Here is a 19,211-nt window from a genome sequence, read left to right as displayed (position 1 = left end):
GGGGTGACCTTATAGAGGTTTACAAAATTATGAGTGACATGGATAGCATAAATAGACAAAGTCTTTTCCCTGGGGTCGGGGAGTCCAGGGCATAGGTTTAGGGTGAGAGAGGAAAGATATAAAAGAGACCTAAGGGGCAAACTTTTCATGCAGAGGGTGGTACGTGTATGGAATGAGCTGCCAGAGGATATGGTGGAGGCTGGTACATTTGCAACATTTAAAAGGCATTTGGATGGTATATGAATAGGAAGGGTTTGGAGGGATATGAACCAGGTGCTGGCAGGTGGAACTAGATTGGGTTTGGATATCTGGTCAGCATGGTCATCTTGGACCGAAGGGTCTGTTTCCACGCTGTACATCTCTATGACCCTATGACTCTATAACTACAACTATCTTCCTTTGTGCAATGTGGGACTCCAATAGTATTGCTTCAGTTAGTCTTACTGAACAAATCTGCTGTAACTTTAGCAATCTATAAAAATTCTCCTCTTATCTAACTGAGCACTGTTCTACGGTGAAGGTTAGTCAGCATGTACATTTGTATGAATGTTGGGTTACTTCTTTCATTCCAGACAAATACCTATAGAAGTAAAGGTAAATTAGAGCAAGAAGATACCCGATCACCTGCAAGTTCTCCTCCAAGTCACAAATCAACCCAATATGGTATTACATTAGCCTTTTCTTCACTATCACGAGGTCAAAACTCTGGAACTTCCTCTCTCACATCATGTGGTTCAACTATAGCAGTTCAAGAAGACTCACCATCCCCTCAAATGGGAATTAGCAATGGACAACAAATGTTAGTCTGGCATGTTATAATATTAGAGTAAAAAGTGAGGTCTGCAGATGCTGGAGATCAGAGCTGAAAATGTGTTGCTGGTTAAATCACAGCAGGTTAGGCAGCATCCAAGGAACAGGAAATTCGACGTTTCGGGCCAGAGCCCTTCATCAGGAATCCTGATGAATTTCCTGTTCCTTGGATGCTGCCTAACCTGCTGTGCTTTAACCAGCAACACATTTTCAGCTCATGTTATAATATTATAAGATCATAAGAAAAAGATCTTATAACGTTTTTAGAAACTGTGCTGAAACCAAAATGCAACTTTGTACGAAAAGCAGTATTGGTTTTGTAATATTGCAAACTGATGCCTGCCACAGGACCTGTTCGAAAGGTTTATGCTTTTGCTTAGGGTTACCAATGGCACACAAAAATTTGGATCTTGTCCCATTACATGTGAAACACTTTATTATACAAGTGAGCAATAGTACATACTCATTATACCGGTTGCTTCGTTGCCCCATGTGTTAGAGTTCATCTTGGGTGGTTACATACACAACTGCAAAATGACTGACCATGTCAGTGTAGCCAACAGCAGCACCAATGTCTTTGTTATTGAATATTTTTAAGGCAAAGATTGATAGATTTTTGAACAGTAAATGAATTAAGAATTGTGGTGAGCAGGCAGGTAAATGGAGCTGAGTCCATGAAAAGATCAGCCATCTTATTGAATGGTGGAACAGGCTCAACTCCTGCTCCTATTTCTGATGTCTTATGTTCTTATACTATGCTCTTGCTTTTCTTTCATATGCTTTTAGCCTTGGCCTTGCTCCATGCAAGGTAAATTCATTTAAAGTGTTTGAAATTACCACATTCTCCTCAGTGGGCTTGTAATTTTTGTCCCAAAACGTTCCCTAGGTTTGACCCCCTTGTTAGAATCCCAAGGTGGCGTTTAGTAGTCCCTTTGATTCTACTTGCACTAACCTCACTCCTCAGGTTCATACAGACAGACATGTCTATTATTCCTAGAAAAATGGTGTTCTATTTTTCTGTGATGCAAACTACTGAACAGGCATGACTTATCTTTGTAGAACCTACTAATTCTAACAAGACTCTGAATTGGCCAAATAAACCATCACGCACGAATCCACGCCATACTACGTAATCCTTAGATGCCTTTTGTCATGTGTTCTTCTCCTCACCTCCATGTTCCACCTCCACCATAAGACTATCTCTGCACCCAGGGTAACACCACAACCGGTTTACATGCATTCATATAAAATGTAGTTACATAGTGAAAAGATAGAAATAATTAATAGTGTGTTATCTAATATTTTGGCTCACTTGTCAACCTGGAATGACACACAAAGGCAGGATTCCTTGATTAATTAGTTGTTTGGAGATTTTGGTGAGTTTGGAATTTTGGGCTCTTCTGCTGCCTTTTCTAAGATGTGGTTGGTTCAGATGCTGCAATTTCTGAGCAGATTGAGAACTCAAGAGATCAGATACTTCCTTTTTGTTTTCACAGTATTGATGTGGATTTTCCAGTTAATCTAGATGACCTTCTACTGCAACTAATGTCCCATCACTAACCAGACAGGTTGTTGCCTCTGCAAGAAACACAAGGACCATTATCAATAACTAACTTACTCACAGCTTGTTGATTTCAATTATGTCTCAGTGGACAATGCATTCACCTTCTGAGTCAGAAGATCGTGGTTTCCAGTTCAGAAATCTAATCCTATAATTCAAACTAACAGCACAGATGAGATGCTAAACTGAAGCCATGATGCTTATTCCAAAGAGAGGAGAAATGTCAGTGTCCTGAACCAACATTCACCAGCATCCTGGCCACATTGTTGCTGTGAAACTTACTGAGAGCAAATTGTTTCCCATATTAAAACAATGAGTACACTTCAAAAATAAATTACGTGATGCACTTTTCAAAAAGCATTTTTTTGTTTATTTGCCTTCTTCAAACCAGCTCAAGAGATGAACTCTCAGGGTTACTTGTCTTAGGCTGTCCCTTTATCTCTGAGCTGGAATTCCTGCCTCTATTTTAGAGGTCCAGGGGTTAGAACCCACTCTAGTTAGCACTATGTGACTGGAGACTATAAATCTGGTTTGGAATACTGACTTCATATTCAGTCAAATCCCATGTAAGAGAAGCTTTCACTGTTCTGTTGCCAGATAAATTGAATATCACAACACGAGGTTATTCTAAAGTGTTTCTGCAGAATGGATTAAAAGTAATGGATGAATTCTAAGGCTTCCATTGACGCTACATGCATTCACTTTTACACCAGTTTTCAAATACAATTGTAACTATGTTTGGGATTACATGCAGAAACCTGTGATTATGCGATGTTTTACAGCTCAGCAGGGCGCCAGTCTGGATGAACTGGATTCAACATAAGAACATTGTGAGGACAGACTGCATAGACGAGGTCTATAGTCTTTCGAGTGGGGAATGGGCAGGAAAGTGGAGTTGTGGTAGAATATCTGCTGTGACTGTATTGAATGGTGGAACAGAATTATTTCCAATGTATCTAAGTGTAGAAGATTAAGAGGTGACCTCATCGTGGTGATTAAGGGAGTTATTTGCTCTGGTGGGAGCAAAGTATCCAAAGGGACTTCATGGGAGTAGCATTTAACAATATTTGACACAAAGCCACATAAGGTAATATTAGGTCAAATGGCCTAAAACATGATTAAAAATATAGATTTTAAGAATTGTCTTAAAGGATATCAAAGAAAGATATTGAGGTGGAGAAGTTTGTAGAAGGAATTTTGTTTTATCTTTATTAGCAAACTAATGCCTTCACATACCAGGTAAAATGGATCTGCTCTGTCCTTTTAAACCTGCAAGAAAACATAGATATATTAATTCTCCTGTGTGACATGATCTTAGTTGAAAGAATGGCTGATATTGGCATAAGTCTCATTACAATAAGCCAGAAAGTGTTACACACTCTCCACAGCTCAGGCAGCATCTGTGGGAAGAGAGATTTTCAGGGTAAAGAATGAAACAGCTGGAAAGAATCAAGGGGAGATCTGTGACCGGTGGAAGGCAGGAGAAATGAAATGAGAAAAGGGATGATAGTGGAACACAGAAGCAGGTGACATGGGACAATTAGAGAAATGTAGGATGAGTCTAAGGGGAGGTATAAATAGGTTCAGCGCAGATCATAACACACAGGAGCAGAAGTTGGCCATTTTGCCCATCAGGTCTGCTCCACCATCCATGGCTAATCTGATAATCCTCAATTCCATTTTTGCTTCTTCTCCATAACCCCAATCCCCTTACTGATTAAAAGCCTGTTTATCTCAGCCTTGAATATACTTAATGTCCCATCCTCTACAGCCCTCTGTGGGAAAGAATTCCATGGATTCACAACCCTTTGAGAGAATAAGTTCCTTCTCATCTCTCTCTTAAATGGGTGATCTCTTATTCTGAGATTATATTCTCTGGTCCTGCATTCTCCCACAAAGGAAACCATCTTTCCACATCTACCCGGTGAAGTCTTCTAAGAATCTGTTTCAATAAGGTCACCTCTCATCCTTCTATATTCCAACGAGTACAAGCCCAACCTACCCAACATCTCCTCACAGGAAAGTCCCTCCATAGCTCATATCTCTGCACTATCTCTAAGACCAGTATATCTTTTCATAGGTAAGGGACCCAAAACTGTTCACAGTATTCCAGCTGTAGCCTTTATTGCAAGGGGATTGGAGAACAAGAACAAATGGTATGGTAGCTCAGTGGTTAGCACTGCTGCCTTACGGTACCAATGACCTAGGTTCAATTCCACCCTTGGGTGACTGTCTTTGTGGAGTTTGCACGTTCTCCCTGTGTCTGAATGGGTTTCTACTGGGTGATCCAATTTCTTCCTATGTAACAAAGATGTTTGGGTTAGTTAGATTGGCTATGCTAAATTACCCTTACGTGTCCAGGGTAAAAAAGGTTAGGTGCATTAGCTACGGTAAATGTGAGGGGCTGGGTGGGATGGTCTTCAGAGGGTCAGTGCAGACTTGATGGACCAAATGGCCTCTTTCCTCACTGTGGAAATTCTATGAATTTTTTTGGATTTGATTAAAATAATCCAAACTATTCAATAATCTCTCTTAGAGAGAAAAATCTGCCTATCTGGACTGCTATCAAACATGGAGAAAGTGAAGACTGCAGATGCTGGAGATCAGAGTCGAAGAGTGTGGTGCTGGAAAAACACGGCAGGTCAAGCAGCTTCTGAGGAGCAGGAGAGTCAACGTTTTGAGCATAAGCTCTTCATCATGAATGGGGGTGGCCCAAGGGGGCTGAGATAAATGGGAGGGGGGTGTGCACCTTCGAACGTAGTACCGACCTCTTGTACTGTCATATCTGACAATCTTCCTTCCTGCCTATCCGCTCCAACTTCCTCTCCGACCTATCACCATCACGCCCCGCCTTCATCTACCTATGGCATTCCCAGCTGCCTTTCCCCCAGGCACAGCCCCCAACCTCCCCTCCTATTTATCTCTCAGCCACCTTGCCACCCCACTCCCCTCACCCCCTGTCCATTCCTGATGAAGAGCTTATGCTCGAAACGTCGACTCTCCTGCTCCTTGGATGCTGCCTGACCGGCTGTGCTTTTCCAGCACCGCACTCTTCAATTGCTATCAAACAAGGTTTGCTTGTCAGCACTGCTAATCTGGTGAGGAAAGATCCCAGGGCACCCTTCAAAGAAGAACAGGGAAGTCGTCCGTGCTATCTTGAAACACCATGTAGCCCACAAGCTAGACTGTTAAAATGTCTGGCTATTTGCAACACTGATCCGTTCAGATGAGTCTGGTGTTTTCCCACATTGTCCTTCAAAGTTACTACCTTGGCTGTAAAGTACTTTGGGGGCATCTGGAAGTTATCAAATCTGCTCCAAGCTGAAATCACTCATCCATTAAAATGAAACATAAGACTGCAGATGCCAGGGATATGAAACAAACAAAACAGAAATTGCTGGAGAAGTTCAGCAAGTCTGGCAACATCTGTGGAGAGAGTACAGAGTCAACGTTTCTGAGAAAGGGCCAAAACATTTGATGGTGCAAACTCTACAAGTCTGATCCCACTACCCTGTCCATTCCCCATATCCTTCTTAGAAAATGGGTCCAATTTCAATTGAAGTGATGCAGTGATGGAATAGAAAGTATATTTCTGTACCATTGTACAGGTTTTGCTGAATCCATGATTTCAAAGCCTTGACTTTAATGAAGACCCCTGGCGTCCCTCTTTTATTTGGTGATTTGTTGCTGTTGTCCTTCCAGCTGCGACCACAGCCCATCCCCCATGATGTTACTCCAGCCACAGTCCAGGCACCTCCTGCACCCTGACACATCAGGGGACCTCCTGAATCGCCCTCCAGAAAGAAAAGAGACAGATCACACAACCTACATCACAAAAACATGTTGTACAGTGATCATCAGGTTGGCAAATTGTGCAAATTGACCGCAATTCACCACTGCAACAGTGGCAGCACATACAGGTTGTCAAGCATTCTTGAATATCTTAAGGAACTATAGAAATGGAAACCATTTCTTTTCTTTCTTGTAAAGAGGTTTTGAGAATCAATGTGAGGGGAAAAGGCAAGTGACGTTTAGAATTTTCCTTCCTCTTTTATTCATTCATGGGATATGAGCATTGCTGGTCAGACCAGCATTCATAAGATCATAAGAAATGGGAGCTGGAGTAAGCCACCTGGCCCTTCGAGCCTGCTCTGCCATCCAATAAGATTATGGCTGATCTTACCGTGGCCTCAGCTCCACTTACCCAACCTCTCACCATAACCCTTAATTCCTTTACTGTTCAAAAAATGATCCATATCTTAGCTTTAAAAACATTTACTGAAGAAGCTCGACTACTTCACTGGGCAGGGAATTCCATAGATTTACAAACCTCTGGGTGAAGAAGTTCCTTCTCAATTCAGTCCTAAATTTCCACACCCCCCCGCCCCCTCCCCCACCCCTCCCCCATTTTGAGACTATGCCGTCTTGTCCTAGTTTCATTGGTCATGGAACCTCACTATTTCTATCTTATCTATTCCTTCATAATTTTACATGTTTCTATAAGATCCCCACTCATTCTCCTAAAGTCCAGTGAATATAATCTTTGTCTACTCTGACTCACCTCATAAGCCAACCCCTTCAACTCCAGGATCAACCTCTGTACCCCCTCTAGTCCAGTACACTCTGTACCCCCTCTAGTCTAGTACGTGATCCTCCTCTGTACCCCCTCTAGTCCAGTACACTCTGTACCCCCTCTAGTCTAGTCCATGATCCGCCTCTGTACCCCCACTAGTCCAGTACACTCTGTACCCCCTCTAGTCTAGTCCGTGATCCTCCTCTGTACCCCCTCTAGTCCAGTACACCCTTTCTCAAGTCCTTCTTACTGTTATTCCTTCCAAATGAATGACTTCACATTTATTAACATTGTACTCTGTCTGCCAGACATTTATCCACTCACTTAAATTATCTATGTCCTCACCCTGAATTCTTTTTGAGAAGATGGTAACGAGCTGCCTTCTTGAATGCAACTGAGAGTTTGCTAGGCTACTTTAAAGATTGGTTAATGGTCAATCACATTGTTATGCATCTGGAATTACCTACAGGCCAGAGTGGGTAAGGACAGCAAGTTTGCCTCTGTAAAGGGCTGCAGTGAATCAGAATAGTTTTCAACTGGAACAATTCTTTGTACATTCTGCTATTTCACAGAGGATTCAAGTGTTCCAATCTGTATTCTCAACCAGAAACACAACACTCCGGGTAACTACCTTAGGTTTTAGGATTGAAATTAAAGAATAAATATGTTACAGTTCAGCACTTCATGGAACACAGTTCCATAGGAATATCAGAACAACATGAGGGCATTCAGCCCATCAGGCCTGTTCTACCACTTAATGAGACCATCATTACTCTGTACTTGAACTCCATTTACCTGAGTTATCACCAAATCCCTTTACAACCTGGCTGGCAAAAATCTTTTAATCTCAGATTTAAAATAGTCAATTGGGTGAGCATCTAATCCTTCTCATGGGAATGAATCCACAATTCCATCATTCTTTCCATTAGGAAGAGTTTCCTAATCTCCTTGGGAATGGCTTTACTCGGATTTTAAGGTTATGCGATAGATTCAATACAAGTGAAAAATGTTTCTCGCTAGCCACCTGATCCTCTGATCATTTTGGGAGCCCAGTTTGGAAAAGAATGCTCTTGCTTACCACTAGCACATGCAGAAAACTGTCAGGTTAGCCATCTAATGTGGACCTCCTCTATTACTGGAAAAGGCCTGTTGGCAGCACCATGAGGCCCTTACAATGTCCACGCAAGTGTCTCAAATGGACCACTGGCAAGCAGGCTGCTCATCACCATCTCTGCCTCTTGGACAGTTATGTTGATGGTAGAGTAAATGGATATATAGTGCACAGGCTGCCTGGTGGATTTTCCATATTACCCCAAATTTAAGCCAGCATCTGAGCATAAAATCCAGACGATGGAGTTCAGATTATTGTTTGAGCCATATGAGTGGCAATGAGGTTATTATGGAATTGAATAATGACTCCATAGGTAGTGTTGTCTCATGTCTGAGTGAGAAAGTTATTGATTCAAGAACTACTCCAGAATCACTTTTTGAATCCAGACCAACAATACAGACCAACACAACAGTATTGATGCTGTCATCTCTCACATGAATGTAAGAATATAAGAACTAGGAGCAGGAGTAGGCAATTCAGCCCCTTGAGTCTGCTCTACATTTACTGCAATCATGGCTGATCTCAGTTTGGGTGCAATTCCACTTTCCAGCCTGCTTTCATTGATCCCATTGCTAATTAGAAATCTGTCTATCTCCTCCTTAAATTTACTCAATGTCTCTGTATCCTCTCCACTCTGTGGTCACGAATCCCACAAATTCACTGCACTTTCAGAAAAGTAATTCATCCTCCACTCAGTTGTAAATCTGCCAGCCCTGAGCCTAAAATCATAACCCTTTCATTCTAGATTTCCCCACAAGGGGGATCGTTCTTTCTCCATCTACTTTGTCAATCCCCTTTAACATCTTTATTGAGACATTAAACTCAGACTTATCAGTCCTTCCAGGTGGATGTAAAAAGAAACCCATGGCAGAGAAGCATGGGAGATTTCCCCAGGGCCAGAACCAACATTTATTCCTCAACTAATTTACTTTTAAAAGAAATATCTGGTCACTTAGCTTGTTGTTGTTTTTGGAATCTTGAGCTGTGCAAAGCAAATGCCATGTTTATGACCTCAATGACAGTTTAAAAGGATTTTTTTTAGATATGAAGTGCTTTGAGACATTCTGCAGTGGAAGGTGCTGCAGAATGTTAAGACCATTGCTTACTGTTTATCTTACCTGGCATGCATCCTGCCTTCCATCAGGGAACCCAGCGCACACAAGTGTTTCTCCTTTGAATCGTTTGATCACTGACTGCATCACCTTTAAACAAGTCCCAAAATCAATAATGGGAAGCTCAACCTCTTGTAAAGTGTTTGGTAATCTTCCACCTTGAAGGCAACAGAAAAATGATCAACAATACCAAACTACACAAGCCATGGTCCACTAGGTTCACCCACTGATATCTCAATTCTATCAGGTTGGACAAGACAACATTGAATGTAAAACACTGGTTAGGTTTCTACTAAAGTTTTAGAAAGAAATGAGGTAAAAATGCCCCACAACATGTCTGAAAGAATACATCCTACACCTGCCTCATTAGAGTTTGAGATGTTGGGAAGTCCTGAGCCCCTTTTATTTATTTGTTGATATGACTTAGACATTGTTTTGAAAATTGCATTGTGTAGTTTGTTAATTTGAGACTACTGTATACATTTGGACTAGCATAGGGAATCTGCTTGGAAGGCATAATGACAGATTTTTGTTTAATAGGCTGTGTAGTTCTAAAGCTAACTGTCTCTAGCTGAATATATAACTGCTTGTGCCTCAAGAACTTGCTCATGCTGTTCTACTCCTTAGTGTCTCCAGCTAAATACATAATTGTTCCAGTTCTGAGGACATCTCAGGCATCATGAGAAAAATGAGCATTTATTTTCCATCCCTAATCACCATTGAGAAGGTATGAGGGAGCTATCTTCTTTGCTTGCTTGACCACTTCAAAGGGCAGCAAAAGTCAACTACCTTGCAGCAAAATGATAGATTTCCTCCATGAAGTACATTAGTGAACCAGTTTTCTTTTATTTGATAATCCAATAATTTCATGATCACCATTCAGCTTGCTATTCCAACTCATGCAATTAACTGAATTAATTGACAAACTATCACATTGAGAGTTTCTGGGTCCTGTCGTGACGTCATTGGTCATAAGTTCATAATTCATAAGATATAGGAGCAGAATTAGGCCATTTGGCCCATTAAGTCTGCTTTGCCATTTGATCATGGTTGGTATGCCCCTCATTCCCATTTTCCCGCCTTCTCTCTATATCCCTTCACCGATGACCGTTAAACATCTATCTAACTCCTCCTTAAATTTACTCACTGACCCAGCATCCACTGCACTTTGGGGTAGCAAATTCCATAGATTCACAACCCTTTGGAAGAGGTAGTTTCTCCTCAACTCTGTTTTAAATTTGCTACCCCTTGTCCTAACATTATGAACTCTCATCCTAGAATGCCCCACGGGAGGAAGCATCTGCTCCACATCTATTTTATCCTCACCTTTTATCATCTTGAATACCTCAATTTGATTTCCCCTCATTCTTCTAAATTCCAGAGACTATAGGCCTAAACTGTTCAATCTCTCTTCATACGACAAACCCCTCATGTCTGGGATCAGTCTAGTGAATCTCCTCTGAACTGCTTCCAATGCCATTACATCTTTCCTCAAAGAGGGGATCAAGTGGCACAGTGGCTCAGTGGTTAGCACTGCTGCCTCACAGCACCAGGGACCCAGGTTCAATTCCAGTCTCGGGTGACTGTGTGGATTTTTCACATTCTTGTGGGTTTCCTCCCACAGTCCAAAGATGTGCAGGTCAGGTGAATTGTCCATGGTACTAGGTGCATTAGTCAGAGGGAAATGGGTCTGGGTGGGTTACTCTTTGGAGGTCAGTGTGGACTGGTTGGGCCAAAGGGCCTGTTTCCACACTGTAGGGCATCTCATCTAAAAAACTCCAGGTGTGGTCTCACTCATACCTTGTACAGTTGCAACAACATCATCATGTTTTGAAAGCAACTGGAAGTTTTCCCCTGAAGTAACATAGGTACTTTGTTGCTGGAACCAGATTCTTTAGGATGCTGATTTAACAGACCCCACCTGAGAAACTCCTGCCATGCATTTATTAAGCCAAATTCCAGTGCCATGCCTTTTTAGCTGCAGGACTTACCCTCAGATAGGCGTCCCCAGCCAGCAGTACTGCAAATGGTGCCTGTACCAAAGTTGTCATCCTCAGCAGGAAGGCAGGCTGGATAGATATTGTCACCTGTGATAGAACAACACAAGAGGTTGTCACTGTCTCTCAGTTCCTGATTCAGATGAGTCACTGCTGGCTCCAGTGTAGTGTTCCATCCTTAAACACAGAGTCGCTTTGTTTGGTCTCCCTCCAGACAGCCATAGTAAACACAGGCTGCAACTCTGACACTGAATGTCCTATTGATAACCAGCAAATATACATACCTTTTAGTATAGATGAACACCCTCCCCTCTCCATATTGTAAAATGTGGTTAGCATACTTTAAGGTACCAGCTTCTTGTATGCTCTGGTCTGAGACAGAAGACCATGTATTCACATCCGACTTAAACTCAAAATCTAGGAGGTCAGACAACTGTTTTGTTTCTTTACTTGTTAATGAAATGTATGTACCACTGCCAGGGTCAGTATTATTATCCTTCCCTAACTGCCCGTGAAAGATGATGATGAGTTTAGAAGAGGCTGTCAAGGAAGGTTTGGAGACCTACTGCAGTGCATCTTGTCAATGACACACACTGCAACAACTGTGTCCCATTAATAAACATATGAACAAGAAATAAGAGTAGGACATTTGGCCCTTCAATAAAATCATGGCTGATTTGATTTTAACCTCAACTCTACATTCCTGCATACATTTCATCTGCTTGGTGATCAGAGATGTGAAATTGTAGTAATGGATGACGTGCTGAGCAAGTGGGTGGCTTTGTACTGAAAGGTGTCAAGCTTCTTGAGTGTTGTTGGAACTGCGCTTATCCGGTCAAATGGAGAGAGCATTGGATAGGATAAATAGACAAAGTCTTTTCCCTGGGGTCGGGGAGTCCAGAACTAGAGGGCATAGGTTTAGTGTGAGAGGGGAAAGATATAAAAGAGACCTAAGGGGCAACTTTTTCACGCAGAGGGTGGTATGTGTATGGAATGACTGCCAGAGGATGTAGTGGAGGCTGGTACAATTGCAACATTTAAGAGGCATTTGGATGCGTATATGAATAGGAAAGGTTTGGAGGAATATGGGCCGGGAGCTGGCAGGTGGGACTATATTGGGTTAGGATATCTGGTCGGCATGGACGGGTTGGACCGAAGGGTCTGTTTCCATGCTGTACATCTCTATGACTCTATATTTCCATCAGTGCCCTGAATTGTACCTTGCAGATGGTGAACAACTGGGGAGGCAGGAGGTACACAAAGCAGAACTCCCACCTTTGCCCTGCAGTTGTAGTCACAATATTTCTGTGATTGGCTAAAAATACATGTTGTCTTCATCAGCCCTGAACATTTCTCTGTTTTTATTGACTCTGTCAGCTGATTATGGGGGAGGGGTGAATGTAGAAGTGAGTTTGGTGAGAGAAAGGTGTTGAGTAGTGATGACAAACATTATGATGTGAGACAAATGTAGTAGAGTAACCAGTTCAGCCTGCTCATCTATTCCCTATGTTTGCATGTCAGAGCAGGACGGCAGAAGGGAAATTATTCAAGAAAATGTCAAGGGTAATGAGTACCACAGAATTAAACCTGAGCAAAGTGAGTCAGCTGCTTTGAACTGGGACAACATGACAGCTCAAGTCTGAAAATAAAATTCCTATCATTGATGTTTTCAATGGCTGCCCCATCTCTAACCCACCCGATTCCACCCCCATCCAAACTGTTACCATTGATAGGAGAGTGAACCAACTGTGTTTTACCAATTAGAGGGCAATTATCATTGTTTATTGTTCATCATTCTTTCACTTTTATCAGAATCCTTAGATGCTGAATTTCTATCCCAGTAACAAAAGGTACATGGTTACTGAAATGTCAGTTTTGCTATACTTTGTTTTAACATGAAGCTGTAAAAATACTTCCCTGCTTATTTATACAATGTTATCGTGTTTTATCCTAACATCAGGGAGTGGCTGTCAGTACCGGCATCAGGGAGTGCCAGCCTGGATATTCTCTCAAGTAGCTGGACTGGTTCTGGAACGTATAATCTACTGAAAAAGAGAGGAGTGCATTACCATGGCTAAGTTCAGGAGAGATCAAAGATCTGGAATGGAGTCTAGGATGGAGGCATTTATCTATAAGAGAGGCTGAATAAACTCAGTTTGTTTTCTTTCAAGCAGAGAAGGTGGAGAGGGAACCTGATTGAGGTGTGTAAGATTATGAGGGTGGATAAGAAGCACCTATCCTCTCTAGGTGAAAGGTCAATAAAAATGGACATAATTTTAAGGTGAAGAGCCGGAGGTTTAGAGGGATTTGAGGAAAACCTTTCTCACCCAGAGGATGATGGAAATCTACAATGCTCTGCCTGGGTGGAGGTCTTGTTTCTGCAGGGGTGTGGGATACCACACCTCAGCAGCTACAGGAGATGGTCAAGCTCATGGGCCCATGGACTGTCAGTTTGGTTGGGGGGCAACAATAGCTGTGCCTCTGGCCTGGGTACCTTTTGCGAGGAGGCAACTTCGCCATCTCCGAGGTTAAGGAGGTAGTGGGCAGGCACCTCCTCATTGCTGACGTCATGTATAGAAACGCCCCCCTGAGACTGATTAATGTGTACATCCCAACGGGTAAGAGTGAACAGTTAGCTGTCCTGCAGCAGCTTCCACTGTTGCTGGCTACTTCCAGGCCGGTCATTCTGGCCGGAGACTTCAACTGTATCATTGATGCAGATGGACGATCCAGCGGAGAGGGACAGTAAACTGGACGCCATATCCAGAGTCCTGATGGACACGGTAAAAGATGCCAAGCTGCATTACGTCTTCAGCACCCCTGCAGATGGACCGCAGCGTTGAAACACCTGGTCACGGGCAGACGGGTCTATACGCTCAAGGATAGATTACCTGTTTGTGTCCCGAACATTCTCGGTTAGATCCACCGACATCAAGCCAGTGTTCTTTTCTGACCACTGCCTCCTGCTGGCCAACTGTCACCTACAGGATGAGTAGCGGGCTGGTAAGGGAATGTGGAAGCTGAACACCAAGCTGTTGACCCTGGGAAACATTGAGGAGCTCAAAAGGGATTACGCAGGTTGGAGAACCATGAAGCCCCTGTTTGAGTCTCCAGCGGACTGGTGGAAAACACTAAAAGGGAACATCAAGAGGTTCTTCATTCTCAAAGGTGTTCAGGAGGCGAGAGAGAGGTGGGGAAACTGTCCCAACTCCAGGAAAGTATGCAGAACCTGCTCCTCCTGCAGACGATGGAGGTCAATGTCGCGGAGGACCTCAAGGAGGTGAAGGGCCAGCAAGCCTAGCTCTTTGCCTTGGAGGCCTCCAAGATAATCTTCCAGTCAGGATCCGCTCGGTGGAGCAGGACGAGACGTGCTCATGTTTGTTCTTCCAGAAGGTGCACAAAGAGAGCTCCGTGCTCAGCAGCCTGAAGGAAGAAGATGGCTCGGTAACGTCATCTCAGGCTGACATCATGAGGATCAGTAAATCCTTCTATGCCAGTCTGTATGACGCGAAGCCAACCGACAGCACGGCCTCCCAGTCATTCCTGTCCTCTATCACAGAGGTCTTAGACGACAGAACACGGGAGAGGCTGGACCAGCCGCTATCTCTAGGTGAGCTGACCAAGGCCCTCGAGTCCTTCGAAAACAATAAAACTCCCGGAAGCGATGGCTTACCGGTCGAGCGCTGTTCCGCCCTGTGGGTCTTGATTGGCCAGGACCTGCTGGAGGTGTATGTCAGTATGCTTCGGGCAGGTACCATGAGTGAATCCATGAGGAAAGACATCATCTCCCTCATCTACAAGCAGAAGGGGGAGAGGGAGGAAATCAGAAATTGGAGACCAATCTCACTATTAAATTCGGATTACAAAATCTTGGCAAAGGTCATCGCCAACCGGGTCAGGTCTGCTCTGCAATCGGTGATCAATCCTGACCAAACCTGTGTCGCACTGAGCAGGAAGATCGCTGAGAGTCTCGCACTCCTCAGGGATACAATCGCCCACGTGCAGGACAGGGGGTTGGACACCTGCCTGATCAGCCTGGACCAGGAGAAAGCCTTTGACAGGATATCACACAGGTATATGAGAAATGTTCTCTCCAAAATGGGCTTTGGAGAGGGAATCTGCAATTGGATCAGACTGCTCTACACCAACATTGTCAGTGCAATCTCAATCAATGGCTGGGAATCAGATAGCTTCCCAATCAGATCTGGAGTCAGGCAGGGCTGTCCTCTCTCTCCTGCCTTATGTGTGTGCTGCATAGAGCCATTTGCCAAGTCCATCAGGAAGGATGCGAGCCTGAGAGGGGTGACTTTTCCTGGCAGCGGGGGCCTGCAAGTTAAGGCCTCCCTGTACGTAGATGATGTCGTCGTTTTCTGCTCGAATCCGCTGTCCGTGCACAGACTCATGTGCATATGTGACCAGTTTGAACAGGCCTCGGCAGCCAGAGTCAACCGAGGCAAAAGCGAGGCCATGCTCTTCGGGAACTGGGCCGACAAATCCTCCATCCCCTTCACTGTCACGACTGACCACCTGAAGGTGCTGGGTATTTGGTTGGGAGAGGCTGGAGCGTGCGCCAAGTCTTGGGGGGAGCGTTTCAAGAAAGTGAGGTAGAGACTGGGCAGCTGAAAGCTACGGTCACTCTCCATTGCAGGTAAAAACCTGGTCATCAGGTGTGGGGCACTGTCAGTGTTGTTATATGTGGCACAGGTCTGGCCTATTCCCAGAACCTGTGCCATCACAGTCACCTGAGCCATCTTCCATTTTATATTGAGATCAAAGGCGGCCAGGGTCTGAAGGGACTTGATGTACAAAACTCTGGGCAACGGGGGAAAAAACACACCCAATGCCACCCTCACCCTGATGGCCACTTTTGTGTGTGGTTGCATCAAGCTGTGCATGGATTCCTGGTATGCGAATACAAAGTGTCACTACGTACTGAGGTTCTACCTGTCCCCGGTGTTGCGAAGGATGGGCCTGGCCTCACTGCTGTGGAACGCTCCAAGTAGTTGGACCATTCGGTATCACCTGTCCTTGATGGAGAAATTTATGAAGAAAAACATCTTTGACCACAAGGCCATCAGGAAGTGGTCAGTACGTAGTGTCCTTGAAACCCTTCGGGAAAAGGAGAGGGCAGATCCTGTCGAATGGTTCCCTGGGCAGACTGTCAAATCCATTTGGCAGAATGCCTCAGCGCCAGAACTTTCTAACAAGCACCAAGATATGGCTTGGCTGGTGGTGAGAAGGGCTCTGCCTGTGAGATCCTTTATGCACGCCCGGACTCTCTGCCACACCGCACGCTGCCCTCGTAGCGGCTGCAGGGGGGACAAGACTGTCACACTCCTCCTTCTGGAATGTGCCTACGCAAAGGAAGTCTGGAGATGAATGCAATGGTATTTGTCGAGGTTCGTCCCAAGTAGCTCCATGATGCGGGACTCCGTGCTCTATGGTCTGTTCACCCGGGACGCACACCGAGACGAACATCAACTGTGCCTGGAGTATCATCAGCTCAGTGAAGGACACTCTTTGGTCTGTCCAAAACCTATTGATCTTTCAGCTGAAGGAGCTGACCCCGACTAAGTGTTGTGGACATTCCAAGGTCCAGGACTATGTGTTGAGAGACGTGTTGAAGCTTGGGGCAGCTGCCGCCAAGGCGCGGTGGGGAAAGATCACAGTGTAACATCTGCCTGCCTAAGAAGAACAGGGGGCCCACGCAGTAAGTAGGCTCTGCTGACGCCTCAGGTAAATATATGGATAGTAAACATACAGACCTGTATATATGAATGAATACTCGGTCTCTGTACGCAAATAAATTGAATGTTTATGTATGTATGGCATGACCAATTGTACAGATCATCAAAATATTTTATGAATAAAGTATATTTTTGAAATTAAAAAAATGGTGGTGAGGTGGGAAACCTCACAACCTTTAAATAGTTTTTGGATGAGCACATGAAACATTGTGACATTCAAGGCTCTGCATATCTGGTTTGTCGGTCAGTAGCTGCCAAGTCACAGGCATGTATCAGCATCAAATCAGTAGTATAATAGAGCCACAAAGGTGAACATGTCAAGAAATGAAAGTTGCTGAACGAAACGTTACCAAAGGTGAAGATGCCATTGAGTTCCAGAAGAGCAATATCATACTCAACTGGGTACGTAGCCTTGAATTTGGGATGTATGATAGCACGTTTGACTGTTAGAGTTTGCTCCTCTTTGTCCAAGTTCTTCAGGTTATATTCTCCAGCTGTTACCTTCAATGTGGACAAGATGTTCCTGAGACCAACAAACAAAAACAGGGTATCAATGCAGGATATTACTGAGGAGAAATCCATTCCAGGCAGTTAGAACCCGCAGCAAACAGACTGGGTAGCAATGTTCCTGGTCCAAAATGTGCCACACAATAAACAGAACACATACAGCAGCAAATAATTAGAGAGAACATTGCAGGTTGGTTTTGTTAAGTTCACATTTGCTGGACACTAGGGTGATTCAGATAGTAAAGTTGCTAAATTATGAAGCATGGATAGGTGCTTAAGCTAGGACAAATGTTCGGCACAACATCATGGGCCGAAGGATCTGTTCTGTGCTGTATTGTTCTATGTTCTATGTTCTATGTAGTCTCTGTCTTCACTCTCAGGCAGATGTAAAAAAAAATGTCAGGCATGATTTCAAAGAAAAGCAATGGAATTCTTGCTTGTGTTCCTACTCAATATCTATCCCTCAATCAATACCACTAAATGATCACATTGCTGTTTATGGGAGATTTATGATTGGATGGCATGGTGGCTCAGTGGTTAGCACAGCTGCCTTCAGGGATTCAGCCTCAGGTGACTGTCAGAATGGAGTTTGTATGTTCTCCCTGATTCTGCATGGGTTTCCTCTGGGTGCTCCAGTTGCTTCCCACAGTCCAAAGATGTGCAGGTTAGGTGGATTGGCCATTGGTTAGGTGGCATTATAGGGATACAGTGGGTGGCTAGCACTAGAAGGGATCCTCTTCAGATGGGCCAAATAGCCTCTTTCCTCACTGTAGGGAATCTACAAGATTGCTGTATATAAACTAGCTCCCACAGTCCCATGTAATGACAGTAACAACATTTCAAAGAAAATACTCCAGGGTCTACAAATTCCCTTGGAAAATCCTGAGATTGTGAGTGCCATCGTAGAGTTGCAAACCTTCTTCATTAAACAAGAATTTTATTTCCTTGAGTTTTGAAGTTGATGTAATTCAGTTGTTTAAGATGATTTAATATTTTGATAGGGTAGATAAAGAAACAAATTCCTCTGCTGGGAGGAGCTAGCCAAAGCAAATGGAGCATAATCTTTGGGTAAAAAATGAGGTCTGCAGATGCTGGAGATCACAGCTGAAAATGTGTTGCTGGATAAAGCACAGCAGGTTAGGCAGCATCCAAGGAATAGGAAATTCGACGTTTCGGGCATAAGCCCTTCATCAGGATGCTGCCTAACCTGCTGTGCTTTAACCAGCAACACATTTTCAGCAAATGGAGCATAACTTTAACATTAAAATGAGTCTGCTCAGGAGTGATACCAAGAAGCATTTACTCACACAAAAGGTAGTGAAAATCTTGAACCCTTTCTCCTCAAATTGATGCTGGGAAGTGGGTCAATCGACAGTTTTAAAACTGAAATTGAATATTGTGATGAAAATGTGGAACTTGACTTGTACAGGATGTGGTCAAGGCAAATAATATTGATGCATTTAAAGAGAAGCTACATTGCACATGAAGAAGATGTGAATAGAAGGTTATGCCTTTAAACCTATCCTCTGACAGATTACTTCCCATTGAGTTCTCCCAGCTATATTGCTAAGTCCTTAGCCAATAAATTTAAAGACAGACATAACAGAAATATTCTCACAGAAAGGTTTTTAATTTTAATAGATTTTAAGATACATGAACTTCTGGTGATCAGAAAACAACTTCAGCGTGTCTGTACCTGCCCCGCATGCAATGGGCCGCTGTCAACACCCACTTCTCATTGATAATCGTCCCTCCGCAGTAATGGATTTGACGTCGTTTCAAAGAAACCTGCC

General features: G+C 43.7%; 1 protein-coding gene across 1 annotated transcript in view; it reads right to left on the bottom strand.

The window, feature by feature from the left end:
- Positions 1–1,289: 1,289 nt before the first annotated feature.
- LOC132824308 (ovochymase-2-like) overlaps positions 1,290–19,211 on the bottom strand; it is a 33,031-nt gene continuing 15,109 nt past the window's right edge. Inside the window, exons 3-9 of the mRNA XM_060838653.1 lie at positions 19,115–19,206; positions 17,262–17,434; positions 11,159–11,254; positions 9,174–9,325; positions 5,970–6,165; positions 3,608–3,640; positions 1,290–2,388 (exon numbers count right to left, since the gene is read on the bottom strand). Coding sequence (XP_060694636.1) covers positions 2,327–2,388; positions 3,608–3,640; positions 5,970–6,165; positions 9,174–9,325; positions 11,159–11,254; positions 17,262–17,434; positions 19,115–19,206 — 804 coding nt within the window. The 3' untranslated portion in view covers positions 1,290–2,326. The remainder of the gene's footprint in view (positions 2,389–3,607; positions 3,641–5,969; positions 6,166–9,173; positions 9,326–11,158; positions 11,255–17,261; positions 17,435–19,114; positions 19,207–19,211) is intronic.

The sequence above is a fragment of the Hemiscyllium ocellatum genome, chromosome 18 (assembly GCF_020745735.1).
Source record: "Hemiscyllium ocellatum isolate sHemOce1 chromosome 18, sHemOce1.pat.X.cur, whole genome shotgun sequence".
NCBI lineage: Eukaryota > Metazoa > Chordata > Chondrichthyes > Orectolobiformes > Hemiscylliidae > Hemiscyllium > Hemiscyllium ocellatum.
The sequence above is the reverse complement of the archived record's forward strand: the minus strand, read 5'-3'. Positions and strand labels throughout refer to the sequence as shown.